Source organism: Notamacropus eugenii, chromosome 5 (genome assembly GCF_028372415.1).
Source record: "Notamacropus eugenii isolate mMacEug1 chromosome 5, mMacEug1.pri_v2, whole genome shotgun sequence".
In the NCBI taxonomy this organism is placed as follows: Eukaryota; Metazoa; Chordata; class Mammalia; order Diprotodontia; family Macropodidae; genus Notamacropus; species Notamacropus eugenii.
This window is the reverse complement of record NC_092876.1, coordinates 258,142,527-258,168,223: the sequence shown is the minus strand read 5'-3', so window position 1 is coordinate 258,168,223 and position 25,697 is coordinate 258,142,527. Positions and strand designations below refer to the sequence as shown.

The following is a 25,697-nucleotide window of genomic DNA, read 5'->3' as shown; positions in this document are numbered from 1 at the left end:
TAAAAGAAGACTTGCCAACCATTAGAAATCATATGACAGAATTCTCCAAATTGCTAATAAGATAAACGTAAATCAGGGTTTCACCTTACACCCAGCAAATTGGCAAAGACGACAAAAAGTTAGAAACAGCCATTATTAGAGGCAGGTTGGAAAGACAGGCCCATGAATACGCTGATGTTAGAGCTGTGGAAGGTAATGGAATATTACTCAGCTATAAGAAACGAAGATGATGAATATAGAAAAACAATGTAAAACAAGCAGAACCAGGAAAACCAAACACACAAAGCTCGAACCAAAGTAAATCAAAAGAATAACAAGACCAGAGATGAAACTGAATGATGTAGAATTATGACCAATATTGACTCAAAAAAAAGTGTATGAATATTCCTCTCACCTTTTTTTTTTTTTACAAAGGCAGAGCATTATGGAGTGGAAAATTGCATATTACATACTTGGCCAATGTGTTGGTTAGTTTTACTGAATATTTTCCCCCCTCTAATTATATTCTTTGGCATAAACAATGGTTCTTTTGGAGGGAGAAGTTATGATGATATGTTAGGAAATATGAGTAAGGTAAAAACAAAAGAAAGCAATAAAAAATTTAAAACAACAGACAATTTGATGGCAAAGGAACAGAAAAAATTCTACAACTCATGAAACATAGGGAGTCATTTCATAACAGAACTGAAAGGCACCTCAGCAGCAATCTACTCCAGTCCTTTCATTATAAATGAGGAAAAGGAAGCTGAGGGAGCTCGAGTAACTTGCACAATGTTATACAGATCTAAGCCATAAATTGGAGTCAACTTCATGACTCGTGTTATTTCTGAGTCCATAAACAACATGAACCAGAATCATATAAGTAAGAAATGGTTAATGTGACCTATGGTAAGATCCAGGCTGGATGAATATTATCATTAAAAAGATGGACCTTTGATTAAGGGGGAGCTTGGGAGTCATCAAAATCGCTACACAATTGATCAACTTCAATTAAATTCCCTCTCCTCTTACTAGTCAAGTCTGAGCCCAGTTAACTTGTAGAATATATTCAAGATATATGTCCTGATGCACCACCTCTATGGCCTGTCCATGCAACTGCATGTCAGAGTCTGACTAACAGGCATTCTTTATCTACTTTGTTTTTCCTGTGTGCATGCTGAGATGTTCCTGGAGTCAGCTTGTACTGCCTTCGGAGAGCTGACTGTTAAATTTTCATTCTGAGCATTTCCACCTTAGAATGTTAAATTTTCATTCTGAGCATTTCCACCTTGGAAATTGGTAAACACTACAAATCAGGGCTCAATTTATTGTCCTACTAATTGTCCAGACATAAGAAAGTGCTGAAGAAAATGTTAATAATGCAGATTAAACTTAAAAGTGTCATGCCATTTTCAGGGAGCGGGCATTAAGCATTTACCAGCACACTCCTGCATAGACCTACTCTTTTATTTGATTATGGATCTCATTTAGGAAGCTCTGAAGTGTTCTGGAGTTTAGTGGGATCAGCGCAATATCATCTGCAAATCATGGAGGATCTCACCATATAAAAGAATCCCTCTTCCATTTGGACTCTTTGCTGGACAGCCCCCATATTGGTGGTAGATACCTTTGCTGAGTTTGTCTCCCTGTTTTATGCCATTTATAATCACAGTCATTAAATAAAACAGTTTACGTTGTTCCACATATGAAATTTCCTATGATTTTAACATATGCATAGGAGACACAGTGGTGGAAGGCTTTAAGATGAAATTTTGCTCCATCAAAGAATAATGAAGTAGTAGTAGCTAGCTTTTTATATGGCAATTTAAGGTCTGCAAAGTGCTTTATAAACAATATCTCATTTTATCCTCACAGCAACCCTGGGAGGTAGGTGTTCTTATTTTACAGATGAGAATACTGAGGCAGAATGACTTGCCACACAGCTACTGAGTGTCTAAGGTCACCTTTGAACTCTCCTGACCCCATGTTCATCACTCTTCCACCCTAATGAAATGCTTTTTAAATAAGTTTGCATCTTCTTCATCATCCAGTCAATGATGAGACTCCATAGACATGCTCTGCTATATATCATCTGTGAAATCTTGCTTATTTCTTCCTTATACTTTCCTTAGGAATGGCTTCATTTTGTCTACACGTTAAAATTGTGTAGAGATGGGAAAGTAAACATAAGCCAATAGTTCTTGATGTTTTCTCAACTCCTTAGTTTCAATAATAATGCTGTTCATGATTATTTTCAAGCATTTGATATCATCGCCTTCAGATATCTTGATCCCTCATCCTTAACATTATTTTGCTTCTAACATCGAATTCCTTTGTGTATACTTGATCTAATCCAAATATTCTTTTTCTCTTTTCTTAGTACCTTTCCTTCTTCCTCATGCAACACATTAGGTTCTAATGCTAGAGTCTAAATGCGGTGGTTCCAATCACTGCTTAAGAGAACAGTTAGAAAAATCTTTTCCATTTTTCCTGCATTGTCTTCCTTCTAGTTTCATACTTAAGTGCTCCAGGATGATCTGGCTAAATTGAGTCTCCTGCAAAGCTTTCTTTAAGTCTGTTTTGCTCTTCGCCACTTTATACTGTATTATGATACAGTAATGCTCATAATCTTCTACCATCTTCCATTAAAAGACTTTACAGATAAGCTTATGTTCTAAATTGGAATAACCTTTGGCTGTCACATCTTTTCATTTGGCAAAAGCATCTTTTGTTTCCTGACTGAGTTCTATGAACTTTTGGACTCTGTGTTGTCATTGATTTACATTAATTTAACTTCCTTAGGAAATAATGATAGTGCCTGGTGACAGCTGTTCTTTTATCCACTCCTCATTTATAGGCACTGTTAGGGTTTTCTAAGCAGATCAAATCAGAGTTGTTTTCATTGCACTTCTCATTTTTGGTTTTCATTTTTATCATTGCTCTAACAAGTCAATGATCTTACTGTGCTCAGACAATTGATTGGAAAACAACTCTCACATCAGTAGCCATTTATTTCTTGTTGGTTAAAATAAAATCAATTTTACTTTCTGATCTCATTCAGTGCTCACTTGGTCCAGCAATTCTCCTTTTGAAAAACAAAATCATGAATTATAGACAGTAAGCTTCTGTAAAATATAAAAGCTTTGACATCTTTCAGCATCCATCTTTGTACTAGAGTCATTGACTAGAGTCAATACATTAAAGTATTGACTTAATTTAGAGATTTTCATCAAGTTCTTCATAGAATGTCTCTACTTTTTCATATTCTAAAAGAGAGGAATTCTACAAAATAAAAGGTGCTTTTTTATAAGTTTTCCTCATGACCAGCGAATTTTGAGATGACTATATGATCCTCAAAATTATGTTTCTTATTATCTTTGAGTATGATAAAAACTAACTCCTTTATTTCCTTCCTCTTTTGTCTTCTGTATTCATTCATAATGAGAATGGCAACATTGATGTGATTCAGTTTTTCTAGTCATATGTCAAATCACTGTCACTGCGTAAGAATCTCATTGATGGTTAGGTTAATTTTTATTAGTCTGCACACTATGATTCCTAGCTCCCTTTGCTTCCTTTTCTATCAATTTGTCACTGTATCATCAGAGAAAGCTGCTGGTAATTTCTCATAGATGGCTGTGCCGTTGGAAGGAATATCTTGGACACCATTTCCTAGTAAGTCTGAAACAATTCTGTCTAAGATTTGGTCATGACTCATAATGACAAATAGAAACTTTTCTTTGAAGAAGAACTATATGCTCATAACTCAGCTTCACCATATGAGCTCCCATTTCTGCAGTACTTGAAGGCTTACAAAGCACTTTCCTCATAACTTTTTGTAAAGATATGAAAAGCTCAGTGAGGTTCAGTGTTAAATGATACATTGGTAACCACAGACTGGAAAGAGAATTAGAGGAAGTCCTCCAACACATTGGGAGGATCTCCATAGAAGATTTGTGGGAAGATATACAGTTACTCAAAAGGTTAGAGCACTATCTCTGGAGTCAAGAGGACCTAAGTTCAAGTTCTGCCTCTAACTCTCTTTACCTGTGTGACCTTGAGCAAGTCACTTAATCTTGCTACATCTCAGTTTCTTTTTGTTTAAAATGAAGTGTTTTGTATTTGATGCTCTCCTTTATAGCTCTAGGTGTATAATTCTATATCAGTTAGTAGACTAGTATTTATTAAGCATCTGCTATGTACTAGACTACACTAAGTGTTTGGGACACAAAGAAAGGCGAAAAATAACAGTCCTTGCTTTGGAAGAGCTCCCAGTCTGATGAAAAAGGCAATATTCAAGTAACTGTATGAACAGGAGCAGTTAGGTTACTAGTGGCTAGAGTACTGGGCCTGGAGTCAGGAAGGCTCAACTTCCTGAGTTCAAATCTGGCCACAGACACTAGCTGTGTGACCCTGAGGAAGTCACTTACCTGGTTTCCTTCAGTTTCCTTGTCTGTAAAATGAGCTGGAGAAGGAAATGGCACTCCAGTACCTTTGCCAAGAAAGCCCCAAATGGGGTCACAGGGTGACCAACAACAAATGTACAAACACACTATATATAGATTAATTGGGGTGGTCTCAAAGGGAAGGCACTAAAATTAAGGAGGACTGGAAAGGGTTTCTAGTAGAAGGTAGGACTTTGGTTGAGACTTGAAGGAAGCCAGGAAAGTCAGGAGGCAGAGATGAGGAGGGAGAGCATTCCAGGCATGGTGGACAGCCAGGGCAAATGCTCAGAGCTGGGAAATGGAAGGTCTGGTGGAAGGAAGGCCAGTGTCACTGAATCATTTAGTACGTGGAAGGAAGGCAGGAAGGTGTAAGAAGACTGGAAAGGTAGGAGGGAGGCATATAAGATTGGAAGATGTGGATGGGCTATGATTTGTACCATAGAAGGGAATATTATACGCTGATTGCTGAGATCATAAATCCATTGAAGTACTAAGGTCTTGGGAGGACCAGGAGGCATTACTGTAAAGGGTCATATTATAGTACAGAATTTAAAACTTCACATATGCCATATTTGCCTTATCAAAAGGTAAACTTCCAAATCCAATGGTTCTTTTGAGGCTGTCTATTTGCACAGCTTGCAACTGAGTCAATTACCTATATAAGTTTTAAGACATTTGCAAACAGCATATGAACATTCTATGCATTAAAAATAGAGATCCAGCTGGGGTTATCAAAATTGAGTCATATTTCATAATAAGCATTGTGAGTCAGTGCTGATACAACTAATAATAGTAAAGGAGTTATTAAAAGGAAATGTCCACATGACAGTACATCCAAATGTTAGCAAATATTGTGGACAAGTGGATCTTAACCCAAAACCAGTTCCACTCTCTTTTCTTTTGCTTTTATTTCTCCTGACTTTTTCAAAAGACTTTGTCACATAAAAGCTTAGTTACTGATGAGTCTCTCTCAGCTAAGTCCGTACACAAAAACCTCCTGCTTAGCTCCCGATGAACTAACTGGGGTATGCACTGCCTTATGTGTAGCTTGGTCAGGAATAGACAGACAATAATACAACTGCAAGTGGGACAGAAACATTTTGGGGTGAATTTATGAAATTATGTGCCTCCTGAATTTCAAAGGCTCAAAAATTTAGAGCTTAAAGGGAAGAGAGGCCATCTAGTCCATCTCCTTCATTTGAAAGATGAAGAAACTGAAAGCCCCAAAACTTAGGTGATTTGTCCAAGGTCACAAGAGTCAGAGGTAGAATTTGAATCAAGGGTCCCCCACATATACCAGTGGTGTCAAACTCAGATAGAAACTGGGGCCACCAAACTGCTCATAAAGATCCCTACAGGCACATATTTACTTAAAGAACATCTGCAGCTGCTGCTGCTTCTTCTGCATCTGTTGCTTCTTCTCCTCCTTCTCCCCTTCTTCTTCTCCTCCTCCTTCTTCTCTTTCTCCTTCTCCTTCTCCTCCTCCTCCTTCTTCTCTTTCTCCTTCTCCTTCTCCTCCTCCTCCTTCTTCTCTTTCTCCTTCTCCTTCTCCACCTCCTCCTCCCCTTCTTCTTCCTGTCCTCCTCCTCCTTCTTCTCCTTCTTCTCCTCCTCCTTCTCTTCTCCTTCTCCACTTCCTCCTCCTCCCCTTCTTCTTGTCCTTCTCCTCCTTCTCCTCGTCCTTCTCCTCCTTCTCCTCCATCTTCTCCTTCTTCTCCTCCTCCATCCTCTTCCTCCTTCTTCTTCTTCTTCTCCTTCTCCTCCTCCTCATCCTTCTTCTTCTTCTTCTTCTTCTTCTTCTTCTTCTTCTTCTTCTTCTTCTTCTTCTTCTTCTCCTTCTCCTCCTTCTCCTTCTCCTTCTCCTCCCTTCTCCTCCTCTCTCATCCTTCTTCTTCCTTCTTCTTCTTCTTCTTCTTCTTCTTCTTCTTCTTCTTCTTCTTCTCTTCTCCTTCTCCCTTCTCACTCTCCTCCTCCTCCATCCTCCTCCCCTCCTCCTCCTCCTCCTCCTCACCTACCTCCTCCTCCTCTTCTTCTTTCTATCTTCTTCTTCTTCTTCTTCTTCTTCTTCTTCTTCTTCTTCCTCTCTTCTCCTTCTCCTTCTCTTCCTCCTCCTCCTCCTCCTCCCTCCCTCCTCCTCCCTCCTCCTTCCTTCTTCTTCTTCTTCTTCTTCTTCTTCTTCTTCTTCTTCTTCTTTCCCCCTCCTCCTTCCTCACTATTTAATTTTTTTTGCAAAAAGCTGAAGCAATTTGCCTTTTGTTTTGTGCAGCTTTCATTCATGATTTCTTAAAATGTGCAAAAGAAACAGAAGCAGCAGAAGAAGAGGAAAGAGAATTGTTGTACCTAATTAATTTTGTTGAATATTTCCCAATTTTACCTTTTAACAGAGTTCAAGTCATACATGGGAGTGCTGTGGCCCACATCTGATCTATGGCATACCTTTGCTTTATACTGTGCCATGTATTTCCAGTCTTCTAGATATAGGAAGGTACCCTGTTGTTGCTGGATCATCTTCCATTGTGTCCACCCCTTGTGACCTCATTTGGGGTTTTCCTGGCAAAGATACTAGAGTGGTTGGCCATTTCCTCCTCCACTTCATTTTATAAATGAGGGAACTGAGGCAAATACGGTTAAGTGACTTGCCCAGGGTCACATAGCTAGTAAGTATCTGAGGCCAGATTTGAACTCAGGAAGTTGAGCCTTCCTCACTCTAGACCTGGCATTCTACCCACTACCAGCTAGCTGCCCCTAAAAAAAAGAAACAAACGTATTTTGTCATTCAATCATGTCTGATTCTTTGTGACCCCATTTTGGGACTTTCTTGTTGAAGATATTTCAGTGGTTTCCTTCTCCAACTCATTTTGTAGATGAGGAAATGGAAGCAAACAGGGTTAAGTGACTTGCCCATGGTCACACAGCTGTGTGTAAGGTGAGATTTGAACTCAGGAAGATGAGACTTCTTGATTCCAAGCACACTGCACCACTTAGATTACAACATAATTACAATTAGTAAATATGTGAAGCAGGAGTTGAACCTTGGTCTTCTGGATGCTGAAGTCCAGAGCTCTAACTACTAAGCCATGTTACCTTATATTCATAATTTTCAGAGAGAAATTTGTCTTCCTAAAGGTGTCTAAGAAATTACACATATATAACAGGATATAACAGATATAACAGGAAATAGTTCCAGATGCAACAAAAGATATACCCTACAAAGAGTAATAGTAAACTTTTTTAACTCTTTGGGGGATAATAAAGAAAAGTGTATGCTGCGAATATTCTTTGGATATCATTTTTAGTAATCAACACCAATACTACTATTTTTAGACTAGAAACTATTCTTTGCCCTGTGTTCCAGGAATACGTAGCAATATGGCGATGAAAGTGGAAAGAACTACAGTGGATGGAGCATTGGCCCTGAAGTCAGGAGGAACTAAATTCAAATCCAGCCTCAGACACTTATTACCTGTGTGTGACCCTGGGCAAGTCAATTAACCCTTATGGTCTCAAAAAAAAAAAAAAAAAGAACAATGTTTTGATTCAGAAGATCTAGGATCAAATTCGTACTCTACCTCTTGTTTTGTTGGCAAATCATTTTCCCTCTCTGGGCCTCAGTTTAATCTGTAAGATGAAGGGATGGGACACATGATCTTCTTTAGATCCCTACCAACAATAAATTCTATGATTCTATGACTTCAAAAGTCAAGTCCAAGACTCATGAAAATGGAGAAAAGATATTAAGACACTGAAACAGGGAAAATATAGTCAAACTTTCAGTTAATTATTGATCAACCATGTCTACTATTCACTTATCACTTGTTGGTTTCAAGGGATAGAAATGGAGCTTAAGAAAAGAAACCCATCACTCAATCAATCAGCCAACAAATACTTATTAAGCACCTGCTGTGTGTCAGGCACTGCCCTAGGCAAGGTGAATACAAAGAGGAAAAGGAAAAATCCCTGTGCAGGAGAGCCTTAAATTTTGTTAGGAGTTATAACATAGAAACTTCTGTGTAAACATGCAGAACAAATGCAAAGTCATCTGGAAGGGAGAACCAGCAGCTAGAGAATTAGTCAGCCAATAAGCAGTTATTAGGCACCTGCTATGTGCCTTAGTAAGCTCTAAGATATTGGGAAAACTCTCATTTTGAAATGAGCTTTGAAGGAAATGGGGGGTTCTGAAAGGCCAACATGAGGAGGGAATTCTAGGTGAAGAGGTGGAAACGGAGATGGGATTTGAAGGATGTGTAGGATGTGGATGTTTTAAGTCAACACTGGGAAACTAAAGCCAGCACCAAACTCTTTGCCTAGAGGAGGCTCTCCTCCTCCTCATTTCCTACTCCCCATTGCAGGGGTTTTCACATGACTTCATTTCTATTTGTACTGACTCCACTGAAAGATCGGTAGCCCTGCAAGGTGTAGGACCATGCTTACAGGTGTAACTGTTTTTAAACATTATTGGGGATGGGAAAGAAGACAACTAGAAAGGCATAACTGAGGTTTTTCTGTAGCGCAGAGTGATGGTGCACTAATTCTTTCTTTTTGTTTGTTTGTTTTTAAGTTTTTCCCCAGTTATGTGTAAAAACAATTTTTAACATTTGTTTTTAAAACTAAGTTCCAAATTCTCTCCCTCCCTCCCCACTCCTCCTCATTGAGAAGGCAAATAGTTTGATATGTTATGCATGTGAAATCATGCAAAACATGTCCATAATAGTCATGTTGTGAAAGAAAACATAGACCAAAAAAACCTCAAGAAAAATAAAGTAAAATAAGTTTGCTTCAATCTGTAGTCAGACACCATCAGTTCTTTCTCTGGGGATAGATAGAATTTTTCAACCTAAGTCCTTCAGAGTTGCCGTAGATCATTATATTGCTGAGAATAGCTAAGTTATTCACAGCTGATCACCTTCCAATATTCCTGTTACTTTGTACACAGTACATTTCACTTTATATCAGCCTATCCAAGTCTTTCCAGGTTTTACTGAAAGCATCCTGCTTATCATTTCTTGTAGTACAATAGTATTCCATCATAATCACATACCATAAATTGTTCAACAATATATGCTCCAATTGATGGGCATCCCCTCAATTTCTAACTCTTTGCCCCCCAAAATATAAATATTTTTGTACATATAGATGTTTTCCCTTTTTTTATCTCTTTTGGAATACAGACTTAGTAGTGGTATTGCTAGGTCAAAGGGTATGCACAGTTTTATAGCCCTTTCAGCATAATATCAAATCACAATTCCACCAACAATATATTAATGTCTCCTTTTTCCCACATGCCCTCCAACATTTGTCATTTGCCTTTTCTGTTCCATTAGCCAATCTAATAGTTATGAAGATAATACCTCAGAATTGGTCTTAATTTGCATTTCTTCCATTAATAATGAGTTAGAGTATTTTTTATATGGCTACAGATAGCTTTGATTATTTCATTCCAAAACTGATCATATCTTTTGTTAAATTGGGGAATGGCTCTTATTTTTATTAATTTGACTTAGTTCTCTATATGTTTGAGAAATAAGGCCTTTATCAGAGAAATGTGCTGCAAAATTTTCTTCACATTTACTATTACTGACTATATTTCCCTCCTTTCTATCTCCGCATTTATTCTATTCTCTCTCTCCTTTTACCATATCCCTCCCCCAAAATGTTTTGCTTCTGGCTATCTCCTCCCCTAATCTGCCCTCTCTTCTATTACACCCCCAGCTTCTTATTCCCTTCCCTTCCTACTTTCCTGTAGGGTAAGATAGATTTCTAAATCCAATTGAATGTGTATGTTATGCCCAATTTGAGACAATTTTGATGAGAATAAGGGTTCACGCACTCCCCCTTGCCTTTCCCCCCTCCTCCTTGGGAAAAACTTTTTCTTACCTCTTTTATGTGGGACAATTGACCTCATTCCACCTCTCCTTTCTCCTTTTTGTAGTACATTCCTCTTTCACCCCTTAATTTTATTTTTTTAGATATCATCCCTTTATATTCAACTCACACCTGCACCCTCTATCTATATATACTCTTTCTAACTGTGCTAATAATGAGAAAGGTTGTGTGAGTTACAAATATTATCTTCCCATGTAGGAATGTAAACAGTTTAATTTTATTAAGTTCCTTATGATTTCCCTTTTCTGTTTACCTTTTTATGCTTCTCTTGAATCTTGTATTTGAAAGTCAGATTTTCTATTTAGCCCTGGTCTTTTCATCAAGAATATTTGAAAGTCTTCTATCTCATAAGATATCCTTCCCCCTCCCCTGCCCTGCAAGGATTATACTCAGTTTTTCTGGGTAGGTGAATATTGGTTATAATCTTAACTCCTTTTTTCTCTGAAATATCATATTCTAAGTCCTCCAATCCTTTAATGTAGAAGCTGCTAAATCTTGTGTTATTCTGACTGCGACTTGATGATACTTGAATTGTTTCTTTCTGGCTGCTTGCAATATCTTCTCTTTGACCTGAGAACTCTGGAATTTGGCTATAATATTCCCGGGAGTTTTCTTTTGGGGGTTTCTTTCAGGAAGTGATCAATGGATTCTTTCAATTTCTATTTTACCTGGTTCTGGAGTATCAGGGCAGTTTTCCTTGATAATTTCTTGAAAGATGATGTTTAGGTTCTTTTTTTTATCATGACTTTCAGGTAGTCCAATAATGTTTAGATTACCTCTCCTGGATCTATATTCCAGGTCAATAGTTTTTCCAATGAGAACATTCACATTGATTTCCATTTTTTGTCATTTGTTTTATTTTGTTTCATTGTTTCTTGATTTATCATAAAGTCATTAGCCTCCATTTGCTCCATTCTAATTTTTAAGGAATTATTTTCTTCGGTGAGCCTTTGTACCTCCTTTTTTTATTTGTCCAGTCCTGCTTTTTAAGGCATTCTTCTCCTTATTGGTTTTTTGGACCTCTTTTACCATTTGACCTAGTTTAGTTTTCTTTTTAAAGTATTATTTTCTTCAGCATTTGTTTGTGTCTCCTTTACCAAAGTGTTGACTCATTTTTCATGATTTTATTGCATCACTCTCATTTCTCTTCCAAATGTTTCCTCTACCACTCTAACTTGATTTTCAAAATTCTTTTTGAGGAGGTGGAGTCAAGATGGTGGAGTAACACCATGCACTTTCTAGAACACTGCCCCCAGGCCCACCAAATAAAAAGATTCTAAACAAATTCTGGAGCTGCAGAACTCACAGAATGATAGAGTGAAGCAAATTTCCAGCCCAAGACAGCCTGGATGGTCACTGGGAAGTGCTTGTCATGCCACACTGGGAGCAAAGCGTAGTCCAGTGTGGGCTGCCATCACAGAGGGGACCTGAGCAGGCCCTGGGGAGACTGAATCTCTCACATTTGTTGTGGCTTCCAGATTTCATGACCTCAAAATGCTGAGGATAAATTGGAAGATCAGTGGGAAAAGCCTGTGGGACCAGTTCAGGAGAGTGGAGTGATCTGGCCCCAGCCCCACAGCAGCAGAGGGGGAAGAGGTGGAGGAGCCCATGGCAGTCACAGAAGCATCAGGGGTAGCTACGGCCATTGTTTCTGGAGCTCTAGGCCCATAGATTGTGGGAGGATCGAGGGGCTGACAGTATACCCCCTAACCCCAATGGAAGCAGAGGACTTCCTTGACAAAGAGCTCAAAAGTCAAGTAAATGGCTGAGGAAATGAGCAAAAACTGGAAAAAGAATCAGACTATAGGATCTTACTTTGGTGACAAGGAAGACCAAAGTATGCAAACAGAGGGAAACAAAGGCAAAGCTCCTCCATCCAAAATCTCCAAGAAAAATATGAATTGGTCTCAGGTCATGGAAGAGCTCAAAAAGGATTTTTGAAAATCAAGTAATAGAAGTAGAGCAAAAATTGGGAAGAGAAATGAGAGTGATGCAAGAAAATCATGAAAAACAAGTCAACTGTTTGCAAAAGGAGACCCAAAAAAATGCTGAAGAAAATAACACTGTAAAAAATAGACTAACCCAAATGGTAAAAGAGATCCAAAAAGCCAATGAGGAGAATACCCTAAAAAGCAGAATTGGCCAGATGGAAAAGGAGATTCAAAAGCTCACTGAAGAAAATAATTCCTTAAAGATTAGAATGGAGCAGATGGAAGCTAATGACTTTATGAAAAATCAAGAAATTATCAAACAAAACCAAAGGAATGAAAAAATAGCAGACCGTGTGAAATATCTCATTGGAAACACAATTAACCTGGAAAATAGTTCCAGGAGAGACAATTTAAAAATTATGGGACTGCCTGAAAGCCATGACCAAAGAAAAGAGCCTAAACATCATCTTTCATGAAATTATCAAAGAAAACTGCCCTGATATTCTAGAACCAGAAGGTAAAATAAATATTGAAAGAATCCCCTGATCCTCTCTTGAAAGAGATCCAAAAAGCAAAACTCCTAGGAATGTTGTAGCCGAATTCCAGAGTTCCCAGGTCAAGGAGAAAATATTGCAAGCAGCCAGAAAGAAACAATTCAAGTATTGTGGAAATACAATCAGGATAACACAAGATCTAGCAGCTGCTATATTAAGGGATCAAAGGACTTGGAATATGATATTCCAGAAGTCAAAGGAACTAGAATAAAAACCAAGAATCACCTACCCAGCAAAACTGAGTATAATACTTCAAGGGAAAAAAATAGTCATTCAATGAAATAGAGGACTTTCAAACATTCTTGATGAAAAGACCAGAGCTGAATAGAAAATTTGACTTTCAAACACAAGAATCAAGAGAAGCATGAAAAAGTAAAGAGTAAAGAGAAATCATGAGGGACTTTCTAAAATTGAACTGTTTACATTCCTACATGGAAAGGTATTATTTGTAACTCTTGAAACTTTTCTCAGCATTTGGGTAGTTGGAGGGATTGTATGTGTTGTCCTTCATTGTCAAAGAAGACTACACCATCAGAGAAATGATGACATGACTTGCACTTGACTTTGTTTTGAGTGAGGGAGGGCTGTGCAGGTCACTAGCCTTACTTCTCCTCCAGAGCCATCTGAATCCAGTGACCAGATATTCATCAGGATGACTGGAGATGACCCAGGATGAGGCAATTGGGGTTAAATGACTTGTCCAAAGTCACACAGCCAGTGAGTGTCAAGTGTCTGAGATGAAATTTGAACTCATGTCCTCTTGACTCCTGCACTGGTGCTCTATCCATTGCACCACCTAGCTGCCCCCTTTGGAGGGATTATATACATATAGACAGAGGGCACAGGGTGAGTTGAATAGAAAGGGATGATGTCTAAAAAAATAAAATTAATAGATGAGAGAGGAATATATTGAAAAGAGAAAAGGAGAAATGGAATGAGGCAAATTATCTCTCATAAAAGAGGCAAGAAAAAGTTTTTTTTGATGGAGGGTAAAAGGGGGAAGGTGAGAGGGAAAAAGTGAAGCTCACTCTCATTACATTTGGCTTAAGGAGATAATAACATGCACACTGAATTTGGTATGAAAATCTATCTTACACTACAGTAAAGTAGGGGAGAAGGGGATAAGTGGGGTGAGGGGGGATGATAGAAGAGAGGGCAAAATGGAGGTGGGAGTAATTAGAAGTAAACACTTTCAGGGAAGGACAAGGTCAAAAGAGAGAATAGAATAAATGGGGAGGCAGGATAAGATGGAGGGAAATATAGTTAGTCTTTCACAATATGACTTTTATGGAAGTCTTTTGCATAACTACATATGTATAATACATATCAAATTACTTGCCTTCTCAGTGGGAATGGATGGGGAGGGAGGAAGGGAGAGAAATTGGAACTCAAAGTTTTAAAAACAAATGTTAAAAATTGTTTTCACATGCAACTGGGAAATAAAAAATACAGGTAATGGAGTATAGAAATCTATCTTGCCCTACAAGAAAATAGAGGAGATGGAGATAAGGGAAGGGAGGGATGTGATAGAAGGAAGGACAGATAATTGGAAGGAGTAATCAGTATGCATGGTGTCTTGGGGTAGGAGAGGGGAGAGATGGGGAGAAAATTTGGAACTCAAAATCTTGTGGAAATGAATGTTGAAAACTAAAAATAAATAAATAAATTTTTAAAAGATTTAGGGAACAATTTTCTCATCTCCAATATCACCAACAGAGGCTTAACAATCACATCTCCCAGTTCTTTCTGTACCCAGAAAAAAATTCTTTTTGGGCTCTTTCATGGCCTGAGACCAATTCATATATTTTTTTTTTGGAGGTTTTGGATGTAGGAGTTTTGACTTTGTTGTCTTCTTTGAGTGTGTATTTTGGTCTTCCTCATCACCATAGTCACTTTCCATAGAGTATTTTTTCTGTCATTTGCTTATTCTCTCAGCCTATTACCTGACTTTTAACTCTGTTAAATAGGGCTCTGCTTCTGGGGTGGAGGGTCCGCTGTTCTGAGCTTCAGGGTTTTTGTGCAGCTATTTTCAGAAATACTACTAGGGACCTCTAAATTTTCATTCTTCCAAGATGGGGTAGTTTAAGGAGAGGTGTTTACTACTCTCCTGACCTGTACTCCGGTCTGTGATTGATGACAAGCACTCTTTTCTGCCCTGGAACTGTGAGAACTGTCCACCCTTCACTGTGGCCACAAACTGCTATGCCAGTGCTCCTCCTCACCTTGGGACTGCCACCTAGGACAGGGACTCTTTAAGGGTAAGCAAAGTGAGATCTTTTGCTGTTTTTGTTTCAGTATTAAGTGCCTCTGATTGAATAAGGTGATTAGGGAAGATCTTCCCCACCCATTAATGGTCCTGGGAAGATTTGTAGGAAGGTCCACACCTTTTGTTGATTTTCTAATGAGGCACTGGTTCTCAAGGGTTGTGATGTCCTCTGGCTCTAAAAAGTATATAAAGACTCTGAGGTGAGAATTTACTTTGGGGCTTAGTTTCTAGAAGAAGGTTTGTGTGCTAGATGAGACTCTGGGAAGCTGCTAAGCAGCCCTCAGATTTGAAAACCTAGATATTGGTGCTTCCCTTTCTGGTAATTATGTATGTGTATAATGGTCAAACAATTGGAAGCTGTCTTTTGGTCTTTATTTCTCTTTTTTATTTTTCTCTGTTGGTGAATGATATACGTGCCTGATTAAAGGAGGTAGTTGACCCCTCAAAAGTTGCCTTTCCTTTTAGACAAGCAGATCAAAGAACCTGTGATAGCAAGCCCTTCTGTGTATGTTGGGGTACTTACTGATACAGTCCTGGATCTATGTATGGGCCAAACAACAATGTCCTGCCTCAGTGCTGGCAAAAAAACCCCTATAATCTCCTTCTGATCAGTTTTTTGTTCCCCTTACCACCCGTGGGCTGAGAGTTCTGGAAGTAGCTACTGCTGCAGCTGATTCAGTCCCTCCCAAAGCTGCTCCTGGTTTTCTGGGGCTGGGTTTATGCTGATGTGGCCTGTGCTGGACTTCACTCTTTTCTCACCCTGGTGTAACAGAACTTTCCTGTCAATCTTCCAAGTTGTCTTGGCTGGGAATTTGTTTCACTCTGTCTTTTTGTGGGTTGTGCCACTCTAGAATCTATTTAGAGGCATTTGTAAAGGTGTTTGGAGGGTTTTGGGGGAGAGCTCAGGTGATTTCCTGCCTTGACTTTGCTTGTATATTGACACCCCTTAAAGAGACAGATTCCCTTAGAGCAAGTGTTACAGTATTGATATTGACTACTAAACATGATATCCAAAGAATATTCATAGCCTATACTTTTCTTTATTGTCCCCCAAGGAGTTCAAAAACAGTTTACTATTAGTTTTTATAGGGTATATCTTTTGTTGTATCTGGAATTATTTCCCCTTACTCCTGTTGAAATATGTGTGATTTCTTATGCACTTTTAGGAAGAAATATTTCTCTGAAAATTAAGAATGCAAGGCAACGTGGTCTAGTGGTTAGAGCTCTGGATGTTAGCTTCTGGAAGACAGGGTTCAGTCCTGCTTCACATACTTAAGCATGTTGTAAACTAAGTGATGCAGTGTACTTAGAATCAAATAGTCTCGTCTTCCTGAGTTCAGATTCCTATGCATATATTAAGTGAATGGGGATATATTCTCATCAGATTTTTAAACCTGAAGGATGACTCTTAAGCTGTGTTGTATAGCCCCGTCACCAAAGTTTAAGCAGATTTTTAATAAAGGTATGATCTCATGGGTAAGATGTTTTTCTGAATTTAGTAGACATGAAGTAGGGTGTATATCAAGGTAAATACAACCAAGACTTGTACATTTTGGTCTCTGTTCAGATTCAGTTGTACTCTTAGGTGGTTACTCTAACAGGAATGTTTTTTTCTGTGTTGGGAGGTGCTGCTTAGCCTTAAGGGTTGAAGGAATAATTTCCTAGTAAGATAAGAGTTGCAGATTTCTTAAGTTCAGACTCATATTGGCTGTTGCCATGGAATGATATCTATGATGAACCTGCAAATAACTCATTTGTGTGTTTTGAATCAAATGGTTGCAAAAAAATTAATACAAAATACACTGAATTATGATAGTAATAATACATAATAATAATAATAATAATAAAGATTTAGGACAATATCTCCCCTCCTCGGGTAGAAGATTCCTGCGATCTCAGATGATCATATTGTCTACAGATCTTAGATTTGGAGGTGAAAAGAAACTCAGAGGTCTTCTTGTCCAACCCCCTTATGTGATAGTCAAGGAAGATGAGGCCCAAAGAGGTTAAGTGACTTGCCCAAGGTTATACAATCAAAGGCAGAATTTGGACCCAAGTCCTCTGACTCTTAAGTCAGTGCTCTTTCCAATCATGTCTCCTTCTGTACTTTTCCCATTCCTGCTTGCCTCCCCAGTTACCCATTTGAACATGAGCTAATACTTGAAAGCATAGCACCTTGGTCACAGTAAGCAACTAATAATCAATGTTTGGATGAATGGATACAGTACCTTAAAGAGCTAAAAACTGAAATTGAATATATTAAAATTCTTTAATTGTATATTAAAATAGTAATGATTGCACATGTATAACCTATCAAGGGTGGTGAACTTGCAGCCCTGAGGGCACATATGGCCCTCTAGGTCTTCAAATGCAGCCCTTTGACTGAATTCAAACTTCACAGGGTAAATCAAAATTGGAGGGAGGAGTGAGGGGAAGGAGAGAAGGAGGGGTAAAATTTGGAACTCAAAACTTAAAAAAAATCCAAGTGTTAAAATTATTTTTATATGTAACTGGAGAAAAAATAAAATATTAAAGAAAAAAGAATTGCATATTAATATAGTAGAGGCAATGTGGTAAAGTGGGTAGAGTATTGAACTTGGAATCAGAAAGACCTGGGTTCAGATTCAACCTCTGACACTTTAATGAAATCTGGGACCCCAGAAAGGTCACTTAACTTCTGTTTGCCCCAGAGAGCTTAGGGTCACAAAGAGAAGGGAAAGGTCTATGTCACACAGAAAGGAGGGGTCAGAGTTACACAGAGGGGAGGGGCCAATGTGACATACAGAGGGGATGAGTCCTCCTCACATAGAGGAGCAACACTGAGCAAAAACAGACAAGAGATCCAGGGGGAACCAATGAGGAGGAGGCCACAGTCAGACCATCTCTCTGAAGATACCTAGGGGGATTTTGTCCTTTGGCCTTTCTCTAGCCCCTGGGGAAAGGACCTTAAAGCTCTGAGCCCTGGAGTCTGTTCGCCCAGTGGTCCCAGGCTGGGGAAGTTTCCTGGACTGTAAAGAGGAGGGGGCCTGGATCCAAGGGCATGGGCCTATATTTCCCCCTCTCTCACATCCCTTTATTAGTACCAAGGAGCTAAGGGACAGTTCTCTCAAGACCAGGACCTGAGACAGGAAGGTGTGGGGAGAGACACCATCTCCTAATTCAAAACCCTCTTTTCTTTCAGTCTCTTCAATTCACCCTTCAATTTGGTATTAGGCTGCTTAGCCAGCTAGATCCTGCTGGTTCTTTCCTTAGGTTTCCTACCTAGCACTAGGTGTCAGACACCAACATGAAGATCATCCTGCTCTTTGGTTTTCTGACTTTGGCTGGTGAGTATGAAATTAGAAGCCTGATGGAGAAATGCATCAGGGTGAAGGTTGAAGGATGAGAGAGGGATTGGGAAGGGGAGGAAAAGGACCAAAGGACATAGCTCAGGAAAGTCAAAGGCTTGGGAATTGCAGCAACTGGCAATTTCCTTACAGGCCTAGAGCTTCTGTGCCTCCAAGCTTTCCCCTGACCCTAGAAAACCTCATTCCCTCAGAACATTGAACAATGTTATAATGACCGGCCTTTGGACAGACACACTGACAGAACATTAGAGGGGATGTGTAACAATAAGGTAGTTAAGAAAGGAGTAGGATAGGGAGAAGACAGGTAGATGGCACAGTGGATAGATTTCTGGCCCTGAAGTTAGGAAGACTCATCTTCCTGAGTTCAAATCTGGCCTCAGACACTTACTAGCTGTATGACCCTGAGCAAGTCACTTAACCTGTTTACCTCAGTTTCCCCATCTGTCAAATGAACTGGAAAAGGAAATTACAAACCACTCCAGTATCTTTGTCAAGAAAATCACAAATGGGGTCACAAAGAGCAGAAAATGACTGAAAACAACTCAACAACAAAAAGGTTGGAGAGAAGAAAGAGGATAATGGGAAATTCTCTAAGGGAGAGACAAGAAGAGGCAGAACCAGTTCTTTGGCTGGAAAGGAAGGAACTAATTTTCACAACTACACAACTGTTTTAACACAGGTCTAAGAAGGTGTTCTTTTCCAAGGGTCCATGAACTTGTTTTTTGGGGAGAGGAGTATTTTAATAATAATTTCAGTGCAATTGACTTCCTTTATAATCCAATGTATTCTGTTTTATGCATTAAAAAATATTATTCCGAGAAAGGATCTATACATCTCACCAGACTTCCAAAGAGGTTCATGACCCACATAAAATGTTTTTTTAAAAAAATATCTGCCTTAGAAAGAGAGAAAAAAAGGGAGTAGAGGGTAAGGAAGAGAAGCCAAGGTCGCTCTTTTGTAGATCATGATGACAGGTGACAGAAAGGCAGGTGAGAGAGATGGGGACACAGAAAGATAGTAAAAATCCTTAAGGAAAGATTAACAGTCATGGCAGATAAATAACCCCTCAGGTTTCCACAACATTTAATATTTTTCAAAGCATTTACACATATTATTTTATAAACATTATGTAAAATTTGCAAGGAACAAATTATGCTAGAGTTTTAAAGTCTCTTTAACCATCAATTTCTTCATTTATCTACTCATTCCTTCAACCTTCTCATTTTACATATGAGGAAACTGAGGCCCAGAGAAGAACTTACCTAGGGCCAAATAGAATAGCAAACACTTGGTGAACATATCTTATGTGCAGAAGGTTCTGTTAGGCACTGGAAGAATACATTTAGATAAGAAAGAATCCCTGCACTAATGGGTCTTATAGTCTCTCAGATTAGATACACAGATTAAAATAATATAAAATATGACATAAGTTCAGTAGAGAATTGAAAGAGTGCCTTTCTGAGTCTGAGGATGTTACAGCCTGGGGATTCAGAAAGAGCTCCACGAAAACAGTGGCATTTGAATTGAGTTTTAGAGATTAACAAGGAATTCAATGGTTAAAAAGAGGAAGGAAAATATTCCAGGCAGAGGAAACAGAGTGAAATCTGCCAAAACTTTCTTTGTTTCTCTCTTTCCCTCCTCTCTTCTCTTCCCCCTCCCTGCAGCTCCTCAGTTCACTAATAAGAGAAATGAAAATTCTGATGCCACATTTTTGGCCTACTTGAAATCTGACTACCAGCCTTGTGTGGGCACCTTGATCCACCAGCAGTGGGTGGTGACAGCTGCTCACTGCTACCTACCGTGAGTGATGGTGATTCAGTTTGCTCTTTTCTCTAGGGTCCCTGGAGCAAGATGGTCTCAATCCAGAAACAGGCCCCCTCCCCCAAACCTATGCAGGGTGACTGACTTCTGGGGATTTTACAGCATGGACAAATTATATAATCTGAGAAATTCTGGGGAAAGAATCTTACATCCTTACATTACTGACTCCCCAGGGTATGGAGGAGAGAGGAGACTTTTGGCACCAGAGTTCATGAGTATGTAAGGGAGAATCTCTCCCCTGGAGAGGGGATGGAAGTGAGCCATGGAGGGAGAGAAGGTCATAGAGTTAAGGATGGTGATGCAGAAGGAGGCATGTGGAGGTTTTAGGGAGATTATGTAGACAAAGAATTGAGAGTATCATTTCCAGGGATGAAAAAAGCCTAGGCATCCCCAGGGAGAAGGGGAGAATGATAGAGAGGAGAAGATGCTGGACAAATGTTGAGAAAAGATATGTCTAAGGACTCTTAAGATTCACAGAATCTGAGAGCAAGAAACCTCAGATATCTAGTTCAATCCCTTCACATTACTGATCCAGAGAAAGGGCTAAATGATTTGCCCAAGGTCTCTTGGGCAAATTAGGAGCAGAGCTGGGACTAGAAGAATATTGTCAATAAAGTTTTTCCATCTTTTGTGTCCTGTTCTAGATACCTCCAGGTGAAAATAGGTACTCCAAACCAAAACATTAAGGGTTGGCTCCAGGATCAGGAAATAAGCTATGAATTTATCTTCCGACATCCAAATTTCACTGCAGACTCTCCCGAACATGATATAATGTTGATCAAGCTGGCCAAATCCAAAAACCTCCATATGCTGGTGGACCTGCCTACTAGGAATAATGACCTAGCTGGATCAATATGTGTTATTTCTGGCTGGAGTCAGAACTGGAAATATCCTTGTGAGTACCTGTCAGTCTTCAGTGCCTTCTATACCTATTTAGGAGCACCTGTATTAGGACTGCTGCTGGACCAATGCAAAGGAGAGAAAAGCACAGATGGAGGGGGGAAGGTCAGGACAAGGAAATGCTATGGGACCTATCAGAAGATAAGCGATCTAATAACATGTAGCCCTTTTTGTTCTGGCCTCCTCTTCTGGGAGGACCCACCTGCCAGATCAGGATATAGAAATGATACAAGATCAGAAAAGGCAGAAAGAATTCGAGCCCTAGCTGATGATGGCCTTACCCTTATCGTATTGAGGCTAGCAGTGATGGCCACTGAGTACTAGTGAAGGCATAGGAACTGCACTCATCAATCATGCCCACCATACAGCACTGGAATGCCCCTACTTCCAGGGCACAAAAAGATACATACATGGGTATGTGTTTACACACATATTTATGTTCATACCCACCCACACACTAAAGGTTCCAAATTTTCCAACTTTGGATAACTTAGTTTCCTTTATTTAATTCTGCCAATTTTTTTCTGATCTTTGGGTTTTTTCTTCTTCCCTTCTCCCTCCAATAGATCTTGGGAGGGAAAAGAAAGGTAGGAAGGGGACAGAAAAAAGTGAGGATGATAGATTTAGATCTGAAAGGTATCATAAAAGCCATATAGTCCAACCACACTTTAGAAGCAAGCTCAGAAAGGTTAAGTGATATATCCAAGGTCGTATCTCTAGCAAATATCAGAGACAAAACTTGCCCCAAGGTGTCCCTGACTCCAAATTCAACATAACAATAACAAATTCACTACACTGTGTGAAGGGTGGGTGGGTATAGAGAAGGAACAAATACAAATGCAAGTCTCCCTGTTCTCTCTCTCTCTCTCTCTCTCTCTCTCTCTCTCTCTCTCTCTCTCTCTCTCTCTCTCTCTCTCTCTCATACCCAGTCAGAGATGCAGACATCCAGATAAATCAAATAGCTCAGTGGCTTTCTCCCATTCAATGCAAAGGAGTCTCTTCAAGAAATATCACTGTAAGGAGCATGAACAACATGTTCTGTGCAGGAGTGTATCCTCACCAGCAGAATTTCTGTCAGGTATCTCCCTCTCCCTCACCACACTCTTTTCCTCCCTTCAGTTAGGTTCAAGACTATGTAGCTATGATCTGATATTCACCCAAGTTCTTGCCTTTGAGACAAGAAGTCAAAGAAATGTGTATCCTTTATATGTAGATGTATATCCCTGCTCTCTTACTTTCTGGGTCAGAATTTAGGATTCAGTAGGTAAAGCTTAGTGTTGTCCCTATATACTGGCTGTTACTGATGTTATGGTTGACAACGGATTACAATCAGTGCAGGGGACTTGGGGAGATGGCCCAAAGAGTGGTCCAAGGAGAATGTGACTTTTACATTCCCCTCAGTGAGGTCAAATTTCCTAGTGTCATCTGCTGAGGAAACCTGTAGAATCATAGAGATGACCATCAGATCTCTGGGGATGGACCTTTGGCAGTGGGGAATGGCAGATTTGGAGGAATGGGAAGGTGGGAAAGAAGACATTCTGACCCTATCCTCCAACTCTCTGCCAGGAGGTGTCTGCTGCTGCAGCCATTTGCAAAGGACAGCTCCATGGGATCCTGTCCTGGACAGATGGATGTGTTCTGAAAGGTGATATCGGCTTCTACACCAAAGTATCCAGATATATAGACTGGATTCTTGACATTATCAAGAAAAACTGAGGCACCCCTGCCCCCTCTCCTGGTGACCATGGGTTAGGGTATAACATTGCTAGTCCTTTCTTCTGTCTCCAGCTTCAAAACAGGATTTGAATGGAGTCCTCTGGAAATACTCTTTTCTGTGTGACTTATTCTTAGTTGAATCTGTGTTGGTGAGACAGGTGGGACAGGACAGGGAAGGGCACCATGAGTGCTGGAGAGCACTGGATTTGTTAGTGAGAGATGACTTTTGGAACATATTACCTGTATGACTTTGGATAAGTCACTTCATCTCTCTGGGCCTCAGTCTACCCATCTGTAAAATAAGTCAGACTAGATCATCTCTAAGGTCTTTACTAGCCTTAAATCTCCATCAGATTTTAATCAGTGAAAAAACAAAGCATTTCCTAAACACTTACTATGTGCCAGATACTGTGTTAAGTTCTAGAGATCCAAAGAAAAAACAAAAATAGTATCTGCCCCCCAGGAATTGATGTACCAATGGGGGAAACAACATACATAAATCAGAACGTTCAAGATAAAGAGAGGTATTAGAGAGAAGAAGGTGGGCAGCTAGGTGACCCAGGGGATAGAATGGTGCACCATGAGTCAGGAAGACTCATCTTTCCTGAGTTCAAATCTGACTTCAGAACCTTACTAGCTGGGTGACCCTGGGCAAGTCATTTAAAGCTATTTGCCTCAGTTTCCTCATTTGTAAAATGGTATGGAGAAGGAAACGGAAAGCCATTTTTTCCAGTATTTTTGCTAAGAAAACTCCAAATGGGGTCACAAAAAGTCAGACACCCCTGAACAACTGCCAGGCCTAGAGGCCTGTGTGGGCTACCCGAGTCTTCTTACCTCACCTCCGAGGTCTTCGGTTGGCCAAAACCGGATGCTCATATGAGAGAAAGGACGTTCCAGAGTCGAACAAGGGTTGAGCTTTATTTCAGGGTCTCGGTTACAAGTGCAGGGGGGTCTTCCTTAGGAGGAAGAGGGGGAGATTTCCTAAGGAGGCTAAGATCTTAAGGGATTGGAAATAGAAGTACAAGCGGGGAGAGAGGGGGAGGGGAGAGAGGAAAGAAGAGAAGCGGAGCCTACTGTCCTCTTGGCTCCTCACGTGCTAAGAGAGCTTTCAGGCTTCCTCAATCCTACTTAACCTTCAGCCGCATAGTTTGCATCTGAATACCGTGCTGTTAGGTAACTAGGTGTGCCCAGATCCGGGACAATCTCGAGGGCGGGGAGATCTCTCTCCCATCACGTTTCTCACGGGAAGAGGCGGAATTACTCGAGATAGCTCGGTTCACCTCTATTCCCTGCCGTTTCCTGGGGGGGTCTCGTGAGAGCTCTAAGATTTAGAAGCTCCCACCTTTACCTGCCCGAGACTGTCCACACGGAATTGAGCTTCCAATCCCAACAAACAACCGTCACAACAACAATAACAAAGGAAAGGTAACCTTAAAGGAACTACCTTGGAAATCAGAAGGGGAGGACTATTTAAGGCAAACTCTCCTTTATGCCATTTCCGACTGCGCGCTACTCACAAACAATTCTGGATTCAGCTCTCTCCTTATTCCCTTCTCCACAAGGTTGTAAGCAGCTCCAGCTGATGAGTCAGTCAGTCAATACATATTTATTAAGTGCCTACTCTGTGCCAGACACTGTGCTAATGGATGAGGATGTTTTTTAAAAAGGCAAAAGATGTTCCTGCCCTAAAGGAGCTCACAATCAAATGGGAGAGACAAGTCAACAAATACATACCAACAAGCTACCTACAAGATAAGTAGGAAGTACAATCCAGAAAGGCTTCCTATAGAAGAAGAATTTAAGCTGAGATTTAAAAGAAGTCAGGGAAGCCTGTAGGCAGAGATAAGGAGGGAGAGTATTCTAGGCATGGGAGACAGATAAAGAAAATTCCGGAAACCAAGAGATAAAATGTCTTGTTTGCAGGATAGCAAAGCCACTACTATTGGGTCAAAAAGTATGTAGTGGGAGTAAGGTGTAAGGCTGGAAAGGTAGGAGGAGACTAGATTATGAAGAACTTTGAATGTCAAATAGATTTTGTACTGAATCCTGGAAGCGATAGGAAGCCACCGGAGTTTATTGAATAGGGCAGTGACTTGGTCAGACTGGTGCTTTAGGAAAATCACTTTAATGGCTGAACGGAGGATAAATTGCAATGGGGAGAGACTTGAGCCAGGTAGACCTACTGGCTATTGCAACAATACAGGTGTGAAGTGATACAGGCCTGCACCACAGTGGTAGTAGTGTCAGGGGAGATAAGGGAGTGTATTCCAGAGATGATGCAAAAGTCAAATCAACAGGTGTTGGTAATAAATTGGATAAAGGGGTGAGAGATAGGGAGAAGTTGAAGATGACTTGTAGATTGTGAACCTGAGTAATTCTATAGCATCAGGAAAAGTGGCGGGGGGGATTGGGGGAAAATATAATGAGTTTTGTTTTAGACATGTAGTTTGAGATGTCTACAGGACATCCAGTGTGAGATGTCTGAAAGGTGGTTAGAGATGTGAGTTAGGAGGCCAGGGTTAGGGCAGGATAGGTAGATTTGAAAATCATTAACAAAGAAGCTACTAGATAGCACAGTGGATAGAGCACTGGGCCTGGAGTCACAAAGCCCTGAGCTCAAATTTGGCTTCAGATACTTCCTAGCTGTGTGACTCTGGATGAGTCACTTAACCTCTGTCTGCTTCAGTTTCCTCATTTGTAAAATGGAAATAATAATAGCACCTATCTCCCAGAGTTGTTATGATAATCAAATGAGAAAATAATTATAATAGTAAAAGTGCTTAGTGTATGCCTGGCACATAGTAAGATGGATGTGTGTGTACACATACACACACATATATATATGTGTGTGTGTGT

The 25,697-nt window shown here is 39.9% G+C and overlaps 1 protein-coding gene across 2 annotated transcripts; it reads left to right on the top strand.

Annotated features, from left to right (window-relative positions):
- The first annotated feature begins 17,838 nt into the window (after positions 1 to 17,838).
- Positions 17,839 to 22,948, top strand: LOC140506009 (serine protease 58-like). 2 transcript variants are annotated; one of them, XM_072612690.1, is made up of 6 exons: positions 17,839 to 18,189; positions 18,310 to 18,383; positions 20,069 to 20,204; positions 20,870 to 21,120; positions 22,055 to 22,203; positions 22,692 to 22,948. In XM_072612690.1, the coding sequence occupies exons 2-6, from the start codon at positions 18,344 to 18,346 to the stop codon at positions 22,839 to 22,841; spliced, it is 726 nt and encodes a 241-aa protein (XP_072468791.1). In that variant the 5' UTR covers positions 17,839 to 18,189; positions 18,310 to 18,343; the 3' UTR covers positions 22,842 to 22,948. The 2 variants fall into 2 exon arrangements, with proteins under 2 accessions (XP_072468791.1, XP_072468790.1); XM_072612689.1 differs by having other exon boundaries at positions 17,840 to 18,383.
- The last annotated feature ends 2,749 nt before the right edge of the window (positions 22,949 to 25,697 follow it).

Coding starts and splice junctions, on each gene's coding strand:
- LOC140506009 (XM_072612690.1), top strand. CDS start 18,344: ATGAAGATCATCCTGCTCTTTGGTTTTCTGACTTTGGCTG. Junction 18,384..20,068: donor TGGTTTTCTGACTTTGGCTG/GTGAGTATGAAA, acceptor CCCTCCCTGCAG/CTCCTCAGTTCACTAATAAG. Junction 22,204..22,691: donor ACCAGCAGAATTTCTGTCAG/GTATCTCCCTCT, acceptor ACTCTCTGCCAG/GAGGTGTCTGCTGCTGCAGC.